Raw genomic sequence first — 21,133 nt, 5'->3', positions numbered from 1 at the left:
TGAAAAACCCCCCTCATCCTTCCCACCTTTAATAACGCCACTGACTCTTGCTCGGACCCCACTATCTTAACCGACACCTATAACCAGACGGTGCTTTCAGCCATAAATTCCACCACCCCGCTCAAACTTAGGAGACCCAAACAACATGAGCACCTTAACTCGTGGTTCACACCACAGCTCAGAGTGCTGCGTAAAGAGAAACGCAGCGCTGAGTCACGTTGGAAATGTCACCCTTCTGATGCCCACAAGGACAGCCTCTTCTTAGCCACTCTTAATTATAAAAGAAGCTATACTCCAGGCTAAAAAAGAATCCTACAATAACCGCATCGTGTCAGCACAATTAAATACCAAGGAATTATTCAAAATTCTCAAGGAACTCCTGCAGCCTCCCCCCCCCCCCCACTCCTGCACTAAAGATAGCAATTGGTGTTCTAATATACAGACAGCACTCCTGGGCAAAATTGCCACCCTCCAAACCAAAATTAGAGAAACAAAAGTCCCTACAGTCAGACCAACCTCTAACCGCTCCCTCATATAGTTAGTACCAGCCAAGCCAACCCGACCTTTAAACTGTTCGCCTTCTCCCCTTTCACTACCCTTGAAGTAGAAGGAATTATAAAAAACCTCAAGCCTTTTACCTGCCAAGGTGACCCTTGCCCAGCGCCTATAATCAAGGAAGCCTCTCATGACCTAGCGCCCTTTATCACAGCTGTCATAAACGCATCCTTCAAAACAGGTATAGTCCCCTGACAACCTCAAGGACGCCTGGGTGATCCCACTACTTAAAAAACCATCCCTTGACCACAACATACCGACCAACTTTAGACCGATCACTACTGTCCTGTTCCTGCTCAAGATACTAGATCGCGCAGCATACCTGCAGATCCAAGACTACCTTGAATCCAACAATCTCCTGGGGCTAAGACAATCAGGCTTCCACCCAAACATGACACTGAAACAGCTCTGATTGATCTGAAACTCAGATGGAGACACTAAAGGACAATGGGAAGTTGGCGCTACTCCTTCTTGACCTCTCCGCGGCATTCGATTTGGTAAACCACCAAATACTTTGCCAACATCTTAAATCAGCGGCCCACTTCTCAGACTCTGCCAATGCCTGGATCCACTCCTTCCTTAGCAACAGGTCCATGCGGGTCTTCTCACCCACAGCTTCGGCAGACACCTCTCCTATTCACTGCGGCGTCCCTCAAGGTTCATGTGTATCGCCCACGCTCTATAACGTGTTCACCAAACCCCTTTTCGATGTGCTCGATTATCTGGGTGTCTTATACCAACTATGCGGATGACACCCAGATACTCATTCCCATCATTGGTGATTACACAGCCGATACCAAATCCTTGAATGATGTTTATCTGGTCATTCAGGCCTGGATGGTGCAACACGAACTATGCCTTAACGACAAGACAGAGCTACTATTACTAGGATCAACTCAACGTCTCAATAAATTAGACCAAGCATACAAGTCTTTCATCATTGACGGTAATGACATCAAGGTCTCGAAAGACACAAACTCTATCTGGACTCCATCTTTTCCCTGAACAGACAAAAATGCAGTAAGGTCGGCATCGGCCTATACTTGCAAACTTATCACTGCCTGCAGACCTTTTCTGAACCCTCATAACTGCATTACCCTTGCAAGAACACTCATTATATCCAAAATCGATTACTGCAGTGCCCTCTACCTGGGGACTAGCCAGTCTAACCTCAAACTGCAAACTGTCCAAAATAATGCCATAAGGGCAGCCCTCAATATCCCTAGACGGTCTCATTTCTAACATCAGAGCTGATATACGTTGGCTCCCGGTAAAACAAAGAATTGCCCTGAAAACACTAGCCTTGACTCAAATGCTTGGACAACAATGCCCCACCTTACCTCTCGTCTTAAACTCCACACCTCTTCTCGACCCACAAGATATGCTCAAACTCAGCCTAATCCTGCCTAGATTTAAACTGCAAAAAGCGGGTGGTGTGAGTTTCCCTGTCCTAGCTTCAAAACTCTGGAACTCACTGCCTACTTCCATCATAACTGAGCCTTTGTTCCTAACTTTCAAGAATAATACCAAATCTTGGCTGTTCATGCAGAACCTATGAAGCTCCTTCACTTAAGATTTGCTACCGACTTGTAATATATCTCACCTGTGTATATACATTATAATGTACATGTAATATTTGTAAATTGCAATTTGTGTATTTGTATATACTGCAACTTGTATCTAAGAATTATGCGCCCGCTTGCTCAGGGGCCTGGCTGCGCTTTACAAATAAACTAAACTTCAAACTAGCTAAACACCAGTGGCACAACCGTAGCCATTTACTTCTATACTGAACTTGTCAGAGGTTTCCTGGCCGCCTGAATAATGCGCATGTTATCCACGGACAAACAGAAACGCTCTAAAGATCTGAACTCAGGCACCAGGCCACCAAGCTGAGCGATTGTGGGGAGAGGTGCTACAACTGTTGATCGCTTTGTTGAAGCAGATCGGGAACCAGCTGACGCTTGAGCAGCGGGCACACCGATAGATGCTGAAGCTCCGAAAACCAAAACCTGGCCAGCCACCAAGGGGCTATGAGAACAGGAGGGACCAATTCACTGTGTTCCTTAGCTTACAAAGAACCCGATGGATCAGAAGAAGGGGCGGAAAAACGTAGGCCCTCATGTTGTGCCATGGAATTTCGAGAGCATCTCCCAGAGAGGAGGCTCCGAGCCAGTTCCTAGAAGCATACAGAGGAAGCGTCCCATTTGTTGATGACACAAAGAGGTCCACTTCTGGAGTGCGCCAACAGCGAAAAATATCTAAGAGGATTGCCATGTTCAGTTCCCACTCGTAGCCGACCACTGCTCGTCGGCTAAGGGCATCTGCAGTGACAGTCAACTCGCCAGGGATGTGTACTGCTACCAGTCAGATACCATTCCCAAATCTGAATGGCAAGATCCACAAGGGGAGATGACCTGGTACAACCCCCTCCCCTGTTTGTTGATATAGAACATGGACACCGCATTGTCCGGGCAGACACCGACCACCTGGTTGACAATGCCTGGTTTGAACGCTTTCAGCACCAGGAATATCGACAGGAGCTCCAGATAATTTATATGAATCTGTCTGTCCTGTGGCGACCAAAGATCCAAAACCTGAAGATGATCCAACGTCGCACCCCAACCCAGAAGGGAGGAATCCTTTGTGACAGTCAATAGTGGGCAGGGGTCCTGGAATGGAGCACCTACTGACAGATTGCTGAGACGACCACAAGAGGTCCGTCCTCATGAAAGGTGGAACCAGTATTTTGGAATCTGGATCCACTGCTTGAAGCCATGAACTCCAAAGAGCCATCTACGTCCGCCTCATCTTGAGGCGAACAAGAGGAAGAGCCAGCACGCACAAACCCATGAGGCCCAGAAGCCTCTGGAACCACCAGGCTGACATGCTCTCCGACTGCAAAAAACCCCTGACATGTAGAACCTGCAGAATGTTTCAACTATGTCGTCCTCAGAGTAGACTGGACTGCCTGTGTGGTCTAGAACTGATTCGACCAAAGTAGGTTTCCTCTCTGCCATAACAAGTCTTGCTAGGAGTGCTCCAGGCTTCTGTCCCTCGCCATACTGACAGATCCTCTGATGGCTACATAGAAATTTAATCTCTCTCTTCGCTGCTGCTCTAAAGGATTCTAGTTCCACTGAGTGCTTCTAACGTGCGGGGGTTGTTCGCGGACAAATGGCTTTGTTAGAGTTTCTTTAGGCGGGTCTTGCTTGAAGCTAGTTCTCTCCTTATCTTGAGAATCCTGTTTTCTTTCGCTAAGCATACTCCTCTGACAAAGCACCTTAATGTTTCCCAGAGTGTGCCCGCTGAGGACACGGAGCCTTGATTTGTTTTGATGGAGGATACTATTTCGGATTTTAGCTCGTTGTCGAAAACCTGGTCCAGGAGGGCTCCATGTTTGAAGCTCCAATGGGGTCTATTGCTGCCGTTTCAGGACGTAGTGCATTCGAGAGTGACTGCTGAGTGGTCTGAGAGACACCTGGGCAGGAGTTGGCATACTCCCCATTGGAATCTGCTACATGAGGATACAAGGATATAGTCTAGTCTCGAGCTGGATTTATGGACCCAGGAGTAGTAAGTGTACTCCCGGGATTCCCAGTGTTTGCGTCTCCAAATATCTTTGAGATCGTAGGCTTTGCATATTTAATTAATTTGTAGACTAGCCTTAGAGGGTGGCGTCGTTGTGTTGTGTGATTTGTCTTTACGGGGGTTAAGCAGTGAGTTAAGGTCACCGCCCCAGATGACTGTGGCTTCCCTGTTGGATTCAAGGTGTGTCAACACCCAATCAAAGTTGTTGGAGCAGTCAGTATTTGGGCCGTAGGAGTTGATCAGAATAATTTCTTCCCCATCAACAGTTCCATGGACCAGTAGTGATCTGCCTTCGGTATCTTTCCGGCTCTGTATCATCTAGAAGTTTATTTTTATTAATCAATATGGCAACCCCCCTGGCGTAGGAGGAGAAGGAAGCGAAATACCTGTGGCATCCCCAATCTCTAGCCCAGAAGTTTTTGGAGGCAGGGCGTAGGTGTGTCTCCTGGATAAAGGCTACATCGATTCTATGCCGGCCCAGGTATAACCTATACGATTCTCGCTACACTGCGGAGTTGGCGCAATACCTAGACGCAGTCAAACTCTATTGGACAAGCGCCAAACCCCATGAACCGCTAAACAAACCCATCACTAAAGAAGACATTCTTGAAGCAATTAAGGAACTACCGAACACAAAGGCTCCCAGCCCAGACGGCCTAACAGGCGAATTCTACAAATTCTTCTCGGACCTTCTCACTCCGCTTCTGTTGCATGTATTTGAGGCCATAGCAAACGGTCAACTACCACCAACACTCTACATGGCCAACATTATTCTCCTTCACAAGCCCGGCAAGCCAAAAGAAGAATGTGCCTCATTTAGACTTCGATCGCTGATCAACCTGGATAATGAACATTTTGCAAAAATCCTCACCAAAAGGCTGTTGCCACTGATGCCCACTATGGTATTGGCAGATCAAGATGGTTTTGTCCCAGGGAGAAATACATCATTCGGCCTGAGAAGGATGTTAAGAGCTATGAGAGCCCTCGACCCAGAAAGTTGAGCAGTGGCGGTTTACTAGATGTTGAAAAAGCATTCAATACGGTCGAATGGCCCTTTCTCTATGCAATATTGGAACATATGGGACTTGGCAAACGGTTCATACAAATGATCGCCCTCCTATACAAACGACAAACATCTAACATCACACAAGGTAACAAACGCTCCACCAAAATATACTTACCAAGAGGAACAAGACAAGGCTGCCCCCTGTCAGCATTGATTTTTTCCCTAGTTATGGAGCCCTTAGCGTCGGAACTCAGGCTCTATCATTTACAAAGAGGCCTCGCCCTGGGACCACACAGAATGATTGTATCCCTAAATGGTGACAACGCACTTTTTCTTCATGACCCTCATGAAAACCGAAACCCTGTGATGCAAGCAGTGCTCAAATTTGGCAACTTCTCAGGGCTGAAAATCAACAACTCAAAATCGATACTCTCCCCCCCTGACCGCTTCAACCAAGGAATTCACGGACGACTTGGACTTTAAATGGCAACACTCAAAAGTCAGGTACTTGGGTATCCTTATGTCCAGATCTAGTAGCAACATTATGCAAGCCAACTACGAAAGTGCACTGGATGCAATTCAAAGCAAGGTGAACAGGTGGAAATCGCCCCCGCTCACACTTTGGGGTAGCGCATCTCTGGTGATCTTCCGAAGCTGCTATATCTTTTTACAAACCCTCTGCATTGTCCACAAGGCTTTCTGGGACCTGGGTCCAAAATACCTTCAGCTATCCCTTTGCAAATACCTCCCCTCTCGAGCTCTTCGCTCCTCTACCTACAACTCCCTCAGGGTCAGTCGTTTTTCAAAGAAACGAGCTGGGGGTAGATCTGTCTTCGGCTGGGGCCTCCCTCTGGAATAGCCTCCCTGCCACTCTAAAACTTGAGGAGAATCATCTCCGGTTCCGGAACCACCTCAAGACCCTCCTCTTTTATTCTGCCTTCGCTCCCCCACTCCCCTGCTGATCTGTTCTCTCTTGGCATCGTGCACCTGGCCACCCTCTGTCCTCCGGGCCCAGGTACCTGCTCACCCTGCCACCCTCCCGCACTGCTTCCGGGCCACCCCTTGCACTGGGGTCTGTATCTGTACCCATACAGCACCCCCTTTTTCTTCATGCACTTATCAGACCTACCCTGTCTGCTGCCTTAAACCTAGCACTTGCAAATTGCTGGATGCGCTACCACCGTTTGTTGCCTTTATTATTTATCCGTTTCTCCTCTGCTTCGCACTTTCCATGCACTTTTCCCCTCCCCCTCTCCCATGCACTTGCACGTTCTCAATGTCAGTGGGCCTAGTAAGATCGCCGTTTTGTTCTCCCCTGTTCTCCTCCCTTGCCTTGTCGCACTCTGAAACACTTGTGTAGGCGCGCAAAGTAAAATATCAATACAAACATCCCCCTAATATTGACACAGCGGTTCTTACACCGAATCAGGAGCATGATCTTCGACCTGGTTTGGGCAGGCAAAGTTGCTAGGGTAGCCCACACCACTCTGACTCTCCGTGTGACACAGGGCAGACTCGCTCTCCCAGACATAGAACTCTACTACTGGGCGGCCCAGGCTCAATTCCTCAGCTATTGGTACGCCATACAATTCATCAGATCCCATGTACAGATCGAGAGCGCCCTGGGAACTCCTTCTCCTTCGCGCCATTATCTTTGGCCAAGAAAAAGCACCCCGAACGCCAATGAACATCGTATTCACAATCTGGAAAAGAATGGCTAAGAGAAGCAGAATCCAAACCAGATTCCCAGTAAGAAGCATACCGGGAATCTCAGTCACTTCAGAAAAGGTCTTCCAACAATGGACTAAAAAACTACATGCGAATACTCTAGGCGACCTTTTCCCAGAAGGCACGATTTTGTCCTTGCAACAAGTTCGCGAAATGGGATGTAGTAACGCCATAGATACGTTCATCAATTACAGACTCTGACACTCTGCAGGCCATTATTTCCACCTTCCCACGTCAGCCCCCACTTGGCCACTGTTGCATGGTGTAATTCAAGCTCAAGGAGAAGGCCGACTGGTAGCAAACATTTATAAAGCTCTCCTGGCCGAGAAAACCCCACCAACCTCAAACCCCAGGAGAAGATGGGAGAGGTATCTGGATATCACAATATCAGATGAAGACTGGAAATATATACTCAGACTCTCAAAAAAAGTTGTGATCAACACGAGATAAAAGCAGATACACTTTTACTCCACGCCAAGCAAGCTGCGATGTACGCTGCATGTAATAGATGTGGCTTTCCTGAAGCAGATTTTGTACACCTTGCATGGTCATGTTCCGAAGTGGCAGCGTTCTGGAAATCTGTTTTGGAGAAATCGTCAGCAATAATCAGAATATGACTGAACCCCGACCCTGCACTGACTCTGCTGAGCCTAACCAACCAATTACCAGACTCTGATCAGAGACTGACGAACCTACTGCTTGTACTAGCACGCAGAAGATTCGCATGCAGCTGGGGGAGGGGACCACCACCGAATCTGCAGCAATGGTTGTGAGACGTCACGTAGTGCCAATATGTGGAATCCAGCTACATTAAGACACTGCCGCCTACATGCCCGTCCTCCGGACATCTGGGGCCTATACATAGATTACCTGATATCAACTGATGATGAACTGGCACCACCAACACACAGCCAACATTTGCCGCCACAGAGTGCTACCACGCTTCCTGATGTCACGTAACATCAATACTTTTGGTTTCGAACTACTCGGTCAGCCGGTGTGCATGACGAGGGAGAAGCTGGAGGGGGATGGGTTTATGCGGGGGGGGGGCTTGGTTTATGACGGCCGGTGCATGGCCTTTGTTTTTCGTTTCATTTTGTGGAAAACTCAAAAGAAACCGGACACGTGGCCAACCGATCCGCCATTCTGTCCCTAGTCAGGTACACTCTGCAATTGATCGTGTTCCAACGAAAACCCAGGAAAATCAAGTCCTGAGAGACCGTCTGGAGGATTTCTGCCAGTTCACCAACAGCCCAAGGTGGAACAGGAGCTGGAGGGGAGACTGATGGTTGGTTGAGGCTTACAGTGGACAAGGACTGCGCAGCAGCCAGTCATCCAAATACGGATACACATAGATACCCTGTAGCTGAAGAAAAGCTGCGATGACCGACATCTTCGCAAAGACACGCAGTGCCGAGCTGAGACCAAACGGGAGGATACGAAACTGGAAATGCTCCTCCCCCAAGGAAAACCGCAGCCATTTCCAATGCGGACTCCAAATAAGGATATGCATATACACATCCTGAAGGTCCACCACGCTGTGCCAAGGGCCCATCTGTAAAGAGGACTATATCTGACCGGGCGTGATTATCTTTAATTTCTCTTAGGGAAGAGAAAGGTTGAACTGGGAAAGGTCTAGAATGGTGCGCGGGCCAGCCTGGTTGGGTTTGGCCACCGGATCCAGACAGGAGTAGAAGCCCTCCCCTCGCTCCCCCAGGGGAACAGGTTCCACGCCTTGAGATCCAGAATCTTCTGGACCTCAGCTCTGAGGGAGGGCGCCCCAGACTGCTGGAAGGGAGGATTGATGGGTGGTGTAGAGGGAAGAGGCAAGCGGAAGCCCGTCCGAGCAATGGACAAGACGCACCGATCCTCGGTGATGGTCTGCCACGCCTCCCAGTGAGACGCAAAGCGCCCTCCCACCGGGGACTTGTGCGAGCGCCGAAAAACATAATTTAGAGGACTTCTCAGGGGAGAGACCACTTGATCCTGAGGAGGAGGCAGAGGACCGAGAGAAAAATCGGGCTTGCTGCTGTTTTTGACGAGAGTTCCCAGATGGAGGATTGACCCTGCGTGTCCTCCGATCCAGAAACCCTCGAAAACCAGGAGGACCACCGATGCTGAGGTGACGTTCTTTGGCCTTTGAACAGGGGCTTCATCAACACGGACAGGGAGGTGTCAACACCAAGCATGAGGCCCCGAGCAGAGGTGTCAACATGAGTCGCGGCCTCGAGCATATCCTGCGCCAGAACCCTGGCATCCGACAAGCCACCCTTAAAAGCATCCAGCTTGTCCGCGGGAATGAACTCCTCAAATTCAGATAGACCTGTCCACATTTTCATATTTGCCGCCGCTAAAATGAGCTCTGTGTTCGCCTGGCGCAACTGCAGGGCCGAATTAGCGAAGATCTTTCCCCTCAAGGAATCAAGCAACTTGTTCTCCTTGGCCAGAACCTGGGCTGCCCCTGTAGAAGATGAAGAATCCGGTCTGGATTGCAGCATGGCAACCGCCACCACTGTGGAGGAAGGGAACGGGCAAGACGCTAAGGCTACCTCTTCTGAAGTGTGAAGCCTATAACGAGCGTCAATCCTCTGGATAGTCCAGAGTGTGGCTTATCCCAGACCTTGCGAACCTCAGCCAAAACTTTCCTCTGGAGGAACAAGCCGGTACGCTCCTGAGGAGAAAAGGTGAACGCCCTAAAAAGCACCCCGTCTTGGGGAGCGGGTGCCTCAGGGTACTGGTACATCCAGAAGAGACATGTCCAGAACGCACTAACAGAGCGGGGCTGGTCCTCGCTATCCTGATCCCCCTGCGTGTCATCCGAAGCATCCGGATCGGCCTGCGTCACATCTGGCTCTGCCGAAGACTTATCTATTGTTACTAAGGAGGAAAGGGCGGAAGGGCTGGAGGTGGGCCAATCAGAGGTGGAACAGCTGCCGGAACCATCAGCGCTACGGCTGGAACAATCGGCACAGGAGTAGGCGCTGGAGGGCAGATTTCCCTAAAAAGACCTCTGAAATATTCCTTCATGGGGTCAGCGTGCATGAGCCTCTGAAACTTCCCGAAAAAGGCATCCTCCGCCGGAGGCTAAGGCATTCGAGTGGTGAGAGGCTGCTTATGAGAAGGATAACAGGGAGAGGGCTGCCAAGAAGGGCCTCCTCCAGCCGGATCAACAGATCAAAAGAGCAGATGTAGCCGGCAGCGAGACTGTGTGCGGTAATGGCATCCGAGTAATCCAGTCAAACTGGACGAAACTGATTCACACCAGAAAGTCTATGTTCACCTGAAAACACGCTCCCAGCACCGGATGCCGATGGCGTAGGTGTAAGGGAGGAATCCAAAATGGCTGCCGTAGTTCACGCGGGACCGGGCGCCATTTTGTCAGCGCCTGAAGAGACCTGCGTCACGTGAGTAAGGCAGTCACGTGACGCAAGAGTCTCCACAGACGGGTCAGGGGCCTCATCTTTAGCCTTGACACAAGCAACCTGAGCACAGTGGGTGGCCTAGGATGTTTCTGAGACATACTATTAGCCAAATTAGCCTCTAGAAGAGGAACCTCGGCAGAGCCGGTAACAGGAATTACGGTCAGCGTCCTCACTCTGTGTCCTCTCAACAGAACCGGTATCACTGCAAAGACGGGAACGTTGAGGAATCCACTTCACAGACAAAACCTTGACAGGTCTCTCAGTTTTGTCGGTCACCTTAGCCTCAGAAAGAGGAACCTCGAAACAGAGTCCGGTAACAGCTCCCTCAAGGGGGGCCTCGAACCTTGGTTCAGTGCAGAAAGCCTCTACTTAGGCCTCGGGGCAAGCCCTGGTGTCTGTATGCGAAGCTCCACCCAAGGGAGACCTTGAAGCAAGCTCCGGTACCCCCCGCCTCAGTAGAACTGGGCCGTCGATTAGCACCTACAGGAAGGGCCTCGGATTGTAATCCGGTGTTGGCAGGCTCCTTACGGAAGCCCTCGGAGAAAACTTTGGTACCTTTTTTAGGCCTGGAAGGCACCTCAGGGAGAACCCCGGTAATGGAGCATATGAAGCCGCTCCTGGACCGGGAAGGAGTCCCCGGCCGGGGTTCCCTAAAAACAAAAACTAAAAATGGCCGTCTCTTTTCGTCAATGAAACTCTGAAAAGGCAGAGGAGGAACGCACTGAAACACCTCCTCCCACCGCTCCAGATGAGGTTGGAGTGCTTGCAGTAAAAACACGAGTCCCACCGATGATCCGGACCCAAACACTCTAAACAAAGAGGATGGGGATCTGCCCTAGCGAAACATCGCTCGCAAAAAGAACAAGAATGAAATTCTAAATGAACCGGCATAGACAGGCCCCTATGCGACAACCAAACCGGAGCAGGAGAGAAGGACACTGGAAGGAAAAAATCTTCCAAAGATGCAAGTGCGTCCAGCCCCGATCGTGCGGAGAAAAGCACTGATGGGCGAAACACTGGGCGGAGCTAGGGAGGGCGGGGTTACGGCCATGTTCGGTACCCTGCATAAAAAGAACATTTTGATTTTTTACAAAAAAGTGCTCCAGTCCCGTTCCACAGGACGGAATGTCCCAAGTATGGAGGAATGGGGACAGGGCGTAGCAGTATACCTGTCAGTGTACAAAGTGAGGTGCCTGGGAGAGTTCTGTTGGGGAATGACTTGAAACTCTTGGGAGTTGTATCAAGCAACTCCCAGATCTCCCAGTAAAAGGAAGCAAGAGCAGACTAGGAAGGCCAGAGAGCTCACTTTAGATGACTATCGGGGGGTTGTTACAGAGGAACCTATAACACCCAGTCGACAGGAAGGACAAACTTCTACTTCCAGGAAAGCAGAGACAAAGGGGAAAACCAAGGTCTCAGGAAACAAGTAGAGTAGCACTCCTGTGCACAAAACCAGGACATCCGGAGAGGACATTCCCAGGTCACACCAGTGACCCCTCCACCAACTGAGGCCGAGTGTGATGTCCAACCAGAAGATGGTGAATCAGCTACTGATGAGAGCTGGAAGAAGACATTCCCCCTGTTGGAGATCTGGCACGTAAAGACCATCCTGAACTGCAGACTTTGCTTGCAGAAGGTGCCCCCTTGTAGGGCAGACTTCAACAGAGGTCAGAGAGTGTCCAACTCTTCAAGGACTGTCAGGGAGAATTCTCCAAAATCTGCCAATTCCCTTCACCTTAGAGACCCCCAGCATGTTTGCTGGATTTTGAGGACTTGATTTTGTTACCTGGAAAGAGTGTGAGCCTTTTTTCCCCACTCATGTATTTTGATGTATGTTTTACTCGTGTTCTTTGATTATGGAGTTTTAAGATAACTCCATAGGCATCTTTTCATGTGTATTACACAACACCCTCAGTGCAGTGACACAGGGAGGTCTTTTTAGACTTCCCAAAGGTTTAAATAACTTCTCTGGGAAAGCTACTGTTTCCCAGAGAATGTAAAGTTAAATTGACTTTACTAGTCTTTTTAAATTCCTAGACCCAGCACACACTATATTTCTATAGAGTGCTGGAAGGGTTACCTAGTATCCTGTATCTAGAAACTCATGTAGCACTCAAAATGCTACCCTTTTCCATCGAAATGCTAGTGCCAGTGGTTTTACAAATTACCATGATTTTCCTGACGTGAACACCGGTAGCGTGTTTCAAGATGGCGCCTTCAGCTCCTTTGTTTAAACAAGCCCCGGTCGTTTTTTGGCCAAAAAGATGCAGCTGAAGACGTCTGTTCCTGGCAGATCTCGCTGTTCCTGAGCCTCAGTCGTGTGGACAAGAGGGACGACGTCATGGGACTCCGGCCCTGCACGGGGACTGGTCGGAAAAGCTGGCAAAGGCAAATCTTCATTCAGGTAACTGTAGTTGAGCATACAAACGTGTGTCCTTCTCCCTGGCTATTCTGTTTCCTGCAGCACTCTGAGGAAAATGCAATCTGCTCTGAGAATGGTATCCAGGCGGCTTACGAGTTGATTGGTCCCACCATCTCAAAAGGAGAAGTCGTCCTTGAAGGGCTTCTCTGTCGAGATGAACTTGGCGATTCGGACCTGCAGCAGGGCTTCACCGGGCAAACCAACGGTCCAGGAGTTGCAGCAGCCGTCCTCTTCCAGCTCGTCTTCGGTTCTTTCGTTCCAGTGGTCAACTCTGCCTTCCAAGCCAAGAGACTTGCCTTTTAAACAGTTTTCTCCCATTCATTCCAGCCTAGCTGCCACTCACCCAGCAGAGTGGCTGTCCTTGCCAGACAGTCAGCCAGCCAATCACGCCAGCGTGCATTTGGGTCTCCGAGGAGATTAAGCACAGAGTTTCAGGCAACTCTCTCACTTCCTGCCCACCCCAGACACACTGGCGCAGAAGTGGTCTTCAGTCCTGAAGCCCACCAAAGGCGTAGGAACAAAGGGGCCAAACATGGTTTGGTGCACAGAGACAAACTCTAGAAGGACCTTTCCAAAAAGAAATGGCGAAAAAGAGAATACCGGGACCCGTTTAAACAAAGGAGGCTCAGACGCCATCTTGAAAAACATGGCTCCAGCGATTTAACGCTACCGGTGTTCGCGGTCGGGAAAAATCATGGTAGTTCGTTGTAAAACCACTGCCACCAGCCATTTCGAGAGGAAAGGGTAGCATTTGACTGCTACATGAGTTTCTAGACATCGGGAATACCAAGCAACCCCTCCAGCACTCTATTGTAAAATAGTGTGTGCTGGATCTAGATATTTGGAAGGCTAGTAAAGTCAATTTCACTTTGCATTCTCTGGGAAACAGTTTATCCCAGAGAAGGCATTTAAACCTTGAGACAGCCTGAAAGACTTCCCTGTGTCACTGCACTGAGGGTGCTGTGTGACACAGATGAAAAGATGATGCCTATGGAGTTGTCTAAAGCACCACAATCAAAGAACACGAGTAAAACAAACATCAAAATACATGAGAGAGTGGGAAAAAAGGCTCACGCACTCCAGGTAAAAAATCAAGTCCTCAAAATCCAGCAAAGTTGCTGGGGTCTCTAAGGTGAAGGAAATTAGCACATGTATGAGAATTCTCCCTAACAGAGGGGGAAGAAAATTGTTGCACTGAGAGTGCTTGTCTTTCCAAGGATATTTGGCCCTACACGAGGGACAAAATCTAAATGGTGTGTTTTCCATAGCAAAAGACAGGTACAGCGATGACTAAACCAAGGGAGCACAGAGGGTGAAAAAGGAAAGGCATACTTGTAAAGAATATGGACACCCTGACCCTAACTCTCCCTACTGTATAGGCCGGCCAGAAGGCCCGGCCACGTGGACGGCAGCGCCGCTTGGATCAACAGGCATCGAAAGTCTGCGGCAGTCACCGGCGTGGTTTCACAGGAATAACGACAAAGTCGATAAATATGACAATAACGCTATCTCTATGCAAGAACTCCACATTAGGGCGACCAGTAATCTTGGCAGAAATAAACAAGTTGAGGGACCTCGGCTCTTGAGGGATTTTGGGTACAGTACACGTCACATTAGGGATAGTGTTACAGACACGCCTATGCCGACGTCCCCTTTCGATCCTCGATAAGATGCAATACTCTGCGGTTACCACAGGATGTCGGACCATATGCACAGCATGTGATTCTAAGCAGATTACCAAGCATCAGAAAGCACTGTTGCATTTAGAATATTCTTAGGAGTAGTGTTAAAGAGAAGAGAGTTCAGAATAAACAGTTATTCTTAAGCAGGTAAGTACTTTCAATATAACCCCCCCAATGCAAAGTCAGTTAACCCTTTCCTGGAAGGAAGGCGAAACACATAAGCAGAAGAGAGAAGTCATTCAGGGAGCTTAGGACAGGCAATGTTAAGTTAGTAAAAGTCGAGGTGAACTGAAGCATTTCTTGCAGGTAAGAAGAGAGTCTTATGCAATGTTTGAAAAGTCTTGGTAGAATAGAAGAAAATCAAAATAGGGCCACAAGCTGATTAGGCTTGTTAAGTGAAGAAGCTGACAGCAACTCTACACATGCAACCAAGACAGTCTCCAACGAGGACAAGTGGCTACACAACAAGAGGCAAGTTCTCTTAGACTTTACATTACCTTTAAATTGAAGAAAGTGCAGCAGATGGCTTCTGTTCCTGTTCAGCTCTGCAGATCTCACTGTTCCTGGGCCTCAGTCGTGGGGACAAGATGGAGGACTTCTGGGGACTCCTGCACTGCAATGGGATGGTCACAGCTCGCAACCGGCAAACTTGAAACAAGTGGCATTTGGTGTTTCAGCTGCTCACGTCTACTGCAAATATCAACACTGTGGTTCCTGGCTGTTCAGATGGGCTTTCCTTGCATCTAGGGTCCCACACTCTTGAGGGGGCTCAGGCTTGGTCAGTTCTGCTTCCTGGGAGTCCGGAGGATCTTCCTGGAGCCCTTGGCCAACTTAAAAGCAAGGCACACAAATCGGTGTTCCTCTCCCTGGCTATCCGGTTCCAGCAGCGACTGCAGTGGATACTCGACCAGCTTTGAGAGGATGTCCAGGTGGCTTACTTGATTGGTCCTACCAACTCCAAGGGAGACGTCGGCCTTGCGGGAGCTTCTCTGTCGATACGAATTTGGAGTTTCAGCACAGCAGCAGGGCTTCACCGGGCAAACCAACGGTCCAGGAGTTGCAACAGGCGTCTTCAAGTTATTCGGATTCCTTCGTCCAGTGGTCGACCCCGCCTTCTAAGCCAAAAAGCCTTGCCTTTTATGCAGCTTGCTCCCATTAATTCCAGTCCAGCTGTCGGTCCCCCAGCATTCCTGTCTACTAGGAAACTAAGCACAGGGAGTTTCGGGCACTTCCCGAGCTTCCTTCCCCCGCCAGACACCCTGGAGCCAGAGGCAGGTTTCACTTTTGAATCCCGCCAAACGCAAAATTAACAAAGGGACCAAACCTGGTTCGGCACTCAGAGTAAATCTCAAGAATGACCTTTCCACAATTGTGATAAAAGACGCCCGGGCCATTTTGACAAAAATGCCACCCATTGGTGCTTTACTGTGGCTCCGAACGCAGCCCGCGGTACAATCGTATAATGGTAGTGAAAGGAAACCACTGGCACCAGCCATTCAGTGAGGAAAGGGTAACATAAAAATGTTACATGAGAAGCTAGACAAATGGGATACTAAGTAACCCCTCCAGCACCATATTGTAAGATAGTGTGTGCTGGGTATAGAAAGTTACAATTGTAAGTAAAGTCAATTTCACTTTACTGCTCTGGGAAACAGTAGTTTATCCCAGAGAAGATACTTAAACCTTTGGGAAATCTGAAAGACTTCCCTGTGTCACTGCACTGAAGGTGCTGTGTGACACAATGTAAAAGATGATGCCTATGAGTTTGTCGGACTCCACAACAAAAAGAAACTGTACAAAATCACATTAAAACACGAGAGAGTGGGGAAAATGGGTCTCACTTTACCCAGGTAAAAAAAAAGCAAGTCCAAAAAATCCAGCAAAGTTGCTGAGGGGTCTCCAAGGTAGAGGGAATTAGCACATTCCTGAGATGTCCCCCTAACAGTTAGCCAGAGAAAGTTGAAAGGGGGGCCCAAAGGGCAACCCAGCAACTATAATATAAGCGGTATGTGCCAAAAGTTGTCAAAGAGGAGAGAATTAAAAAGACACTATGGAGAGTCCAAAAAATTACACCCATAAAAAGAATAAAAGACGGAGTGTGGAAAAGGGCTCCCACTCACTGAGGTGTAAAAAATAATCCACCAGTAAAGCAAACATTTCTGGGGTTGACAGGTCAGGAAGATTCATCATTGCTATGAAAATCTTACCCAATAAACTCACAACTTCTGCAAACAATCCCGGCAGTTTACAGAAAGGGGTGGGTGACTATCCAATCAGGACAGCCAGCTCCCCAGTAGGAACTGGTTCCTTCCAGGCACACCAGAATACAAAGTGCTGCAGAGTTTCAGACTCCTCCCTCACTTCCTGTCTTCACAGATACTCTGGAGCCTCAGTGGGAAACACAAAGGGATCCCACCGAAGACAAAGCCAACCAGGACCTCCCCCACCTAGGACAGCAGAAGATCATCCAAGAAATGACAAGCACACTAAAAATGGCAGAAAAAGAAAGAAGCCACCATTCTAAGAGAATGGTGACCCTTCTGTGCATCACAGTGGCTGGTTTGACAGCCTGTGTGTAATATTAACCCAAGTCATTGAAGTATATATCCACTGCAACCAGCCATAGAGTTAGCTTGTCACAGAAACGTTACTTGGTCAGCAGTGAGAAAGGGCATACCACGCATTTCCCCAGCACTCCAAATAAGGTTGATGTGCTAGTCTCACAAAATCTAAAGGGGATGGAAATCCCACTCTACCCTTGGGAGCAGTAGTTCACCCAAGGTAAATCAACAGAAAATAAAAAAGGAAGCCCCAAGAGCACCCAGCAACACTGCACAAAGTGCTGTGTGCTGCAATGACGACTAAAGGCATAGGGAAGTTTATCTTCCAAAATACACTATGGAGAGCGGGTGAGTGTGGGAATTTGCGCTCATTCAGGAAAATTATCATTAAGTCCATCAAAAAGGTCTGGGGCTCTAACAAGTGAGCAGGATTTAGCATAGAAACGAAAAGCTTCTATAACAGGGTGTTTCTGGCTAATCATGCTGTAAAAAGAACAGCAGCGGTGTAGCCAACAGAATTTTACTGCTGCCACCAGCTTACTCCCTATAACCTTAAAACTAAAACAGGATGCAAAAAAATAACACCACTGCACGATTAGCCAAAAGGACTAGCAATGCAGCTCATCAGAAAAAGGGTTTGCTGAGGCTGGGGGATTAAAGTATAAGGCAATAACTTTTCAACCAACAGTAGCCAGCAAAACGTTTAGGGGACCCTAAATTAGGAAAACGACTCAAAAAAATTGAACACTGCTTTAATACCTTTGAAGCAAAGAAGAAAAAAAATACACCTACCGTGACCGACTTCTTGACCTATGCCTTTCTTTTGATCGGGAGCGCTTCCTCGGGGGACTTCTGGACCTACGTTTCTCTTTGAGTCTAGAATGTGATCGGTTGGATGATCTGTTTCGGGACCTATTGCGAGATCTATCGCGAGACTTATCACGAGATCGGCTCCTGTAAAAATATCAAAACTTTAATTTACTTTCAGAGTAAAACAAATACTTGTATATAGCAGGTTAAAATGAATTTTAAAAACAGTTTTGAAATCAGCAACTGCACCTGTGCTTGCTGAAAAGGTAGAATTAGGATAATACTGACCGGCAACAACATTTATAGGCCTAATAGGCCTGCAGAGATATCTGGAGATTTCCCGGTGAGCCTATGCACCCTTGCCTCGCCTGTGAAGGTAACTACATGTTTTAGATTGCTGTGTGGCCAGGTATAATTATAATGTGAAAAGGAGCAGCAAAATCCCTCCAAAGGTGAAAGTGTGGGTGCAGAAATATGTGAAACCACTTCAGTGTACCAGGCTAACTAGGGTCAAGTCATTAGACTTTCCACCATGCAAAATCCTGTATACACAACATGTTTGCAGTGTACCTATCCTTTAGCTAAAGTGCCTTTACCTATAGAACTGAGGGCAAAATGACCCAATCAACCTATGTGTTTGGGAGTTTCACAAAAGTCCACCAACAGGTAAGACTTTAGAAGACTCACACTAAGGACACAGGGTATAGGCCCGAACCCCACACGTTTTGTTGGTAGCAATTGCTCAACAGATAGGCTTAGTTTAGGAGGGTGAAAGGGGTGTAGATGGTACAAAGGAGACACCTAGGCCAAAGAAACGCTGAGAAAGGGTTATATAGAACTAATTGATAGGTATAAATTTGTAGAGTCCAACTGGTAAGGGACTTTACAAGACTTCTCTCTTGTTATTAGGTAACCAACCTTTCAATATAGGCCTTTATCACACAATTTGGTAGTGTGACTGAGCAGCAAGGCTCATCTTAAGAGGGGTAAGGTGAGCTGTAGAGCTGTACAATGAAAATAAATACAGGTATCCAAGTAAACACTTACACAGGTAGTTATAGTATAAATATATATATACACACACACACGGACATTTATATCATCTTTAAAAAAGTAGCAACTAATAGTAACATTAATCCCAAAGTTAGGAGTCAGTTCAAGAGCAATAAAGTAGGTGAGTAGACTTATGTTCTACATATTACAGCACACTGAATGACGTCATTTGAGGTCAGTGTTAATCATTTGTGATCACCATATCAATATTGAGTTTCAAGTAGGGAAAAGTTAAAGTTCGATCAGAACATACTTTGTAAGTAGAAAAACAGATTCTCTCAGTGGGAGGTCAGCAGTCTTTTATGCCAGGAATAATAGTGTTGAAAAATTAAAACCTGTAAGGGAACAAGCAGTGCCAAAGCCAATAGGTTCAGAAGGAAGCCTTTAGGGACAAGGACAGCCAAAGTCAATGGGCTAGTTCAATGTTCTGAGGCTCTCTTCTTAGAAAATGTTTTTAAAATGGTCAGTAGTTCAGTAGAAAAATCAGACGATCAAGAGGAGCCACCTTGAAGGACAAGGTGGGAGGCCAGTGCAGTTGAGTTGAGGTAAACTCAAAAGGGTTTAAAATAGTACTCCCACTCCCCACCCCCCCCCCAAAGCTAGGAAGCACTAATATTGGCAAAAGGTAGATGTACCCAAAGCCCCACAGTACCTGTGAATTGAAGAATTGGTTCAAGCTGGATGCCTTCCTGTTGTAGTGTAGCAGACCCTTGGTTGTGGTGACGAAAGGGAGGACATTTGGTGGACTCCTGCAGCAGCACTCGAGAGAAGGGCTCATCAGCAATGGATTCTCCTTGGTTCAGCTGCCTTTCTCTCAGCGCCAAAGAACAACAAACCACTCTGGTTGTAAGTTGCTTGATCCCTTGGTCCTGAACTCTGGTGAGGGGAATCTGGATGAAGGTTCCCTGCTTCTGCAGCGTCCTCTGGATGGCCGTTGGGGAGTATTCTCAGAAATGCGCCAATTCCCTCTACTTTAGAGACCCCCAGCAACTTTGCTGGATTTTGAGGACTTGATGTTTTAACATGGAGAGAGAGACCCTTTTTCCCCACTCTATCATGTATTTTAATGTGATTTTGAACACTCTTTCTTTTGGTTATAGAGTATGACAAATGCCAGAGGTATCATCTTTTACATTGTGTCATACAGCACGTTCAGTGCAGTGACACAAGGAAGTCTTCCAGGTTTCCCAATGGTTTAAATACATTCTCTGGGATAAACTACTGGTTTCCCAGAGCAGTAAAGTGAAATTGACTTTACTTACATTTGTAACTTTCTAGACCCAGCCGACACTATCTTACAATAGGGTGTTGGAGTGGCTATTTAGTATCCCCTTTGTCTAGCTTCTAATGTAACAATGTTTTGTTACCCTTTCCTCGATGAATGCCTGGTGGCAGTGGTTTACTTTTAACTACCCTGGTGTGCATTTATTGCAGGCGGCGTTCGCAGTTGCAGTAAAGCACCAAAGGATGTAATTGTCAAAATGGCCCCAGTCTTTTCCCCCCCATTTCTTTGTGGAAAGGTGCTTCTTGAGATTTACTCTGTGCGCCAAACCAGGTTTGGTCCCTTTGTTTGCTTTGCCTTTGGGAGGATTCACGAGTGAAGCCTGTTAGGAAGAATTCTCATAAATGTGCTAATTCCCTTCACCTTAGAGACCCCCCAGCAACTTTCATGGATTTTGAGGACTTGATTTTTTTACCTGGGGGGGGGGGGGGGGGGGGGGGGGAGCCTTTTTTCCCCACTCTCTCATGTATTTTGATGTGTGTTTACTCGTGTTCTTTGATTATGGGGTTTAGATATCTTTTCATGTGCGTCATGCAACACCCTAAGTGCAGTGACACAGGGAAGCCTTTTAGGCTGTCCCAAAGTTTAAATACCTTCTCTGGTATAAAACTACTGTTTTCCAGAGAATGCGAAGTTAAATTGACTTTACTAGTCTTTTTAAATTCCTAGACCCAGCACACACTACCTTACAATAAGAGTGCTGGAGGGGATACCTAGTATCCCCCATGTCTAGAAATTCAAGTAGCAGTCAAATGCTGCCCTTTCCTATCGAAATGGCTGGTGGCAGTGGTTTTACAACTAACTACCCTGATTTTTCCCGACCGCGAACACTGGTAGCTAAGAATCTTGGCAGCCATGTTTTTCAAAATGGCGTCGGAGCCCCCTTTGTTTCAACAGGTCCCGGTCTTCTTTTTTTGCCATTTCTTTATGTAAAGGTCCTTCTAGTGTTTGTCTATGCACGCCAAACTAGGTTTGGTTCCTTTGTTAATATGCCTTTGGCGGGCTTCAGGACTGAAGATCG

At 47.7% G+C, this 21,133-nt stretch overlaps 1 protein-coding gene across 3 annotated transcripts in view; it reads right to left on the bottom strand.

Annotated features, from left to right (window-relative positions):
- Window positions 1-21,133, bottom strand: part of SREK1 (splicing regulatory glutamic acid and lysine rich protein 1) — a 338,699-nt gene that overhangs the window by 104,195 nt on the left and 213,371 nt on the right. For all 3 annotated transcript variants that reach the window (XM_069627375.1, XM_069627376.1, XM_069627377.1), the window contains one exon: window positions 17,760-17,921. In XM_069627375.1, the coding sequence (XP_069483476.1) occupies window positions 17,760-17,921 (162 nt within the window). The remainder of the gene's footprint in view (window positions 1-17,759; window positions 17,922-21,133) is intronic.

Source organism: Ambystoma mexicanum, chromosome 6p, assembly GCF_040938575.1.
Source record: "Ambystoma mexicanum isolate Mex_15411 chromosome 6p, UKY_AmexF1_1, whole genome shotgun sequence".
NCBI lineage: Eukaryota > Metazoa > Chordata > Amphibia > Caudata > Ambystomatidae > Ambystoma > Ambystoma mexicanum.
The sequence above is the reverse complement of the archived record's forward strand: the minus strand, read 5'-3'. Positions and strand labels throughout refer to the sequence as shown.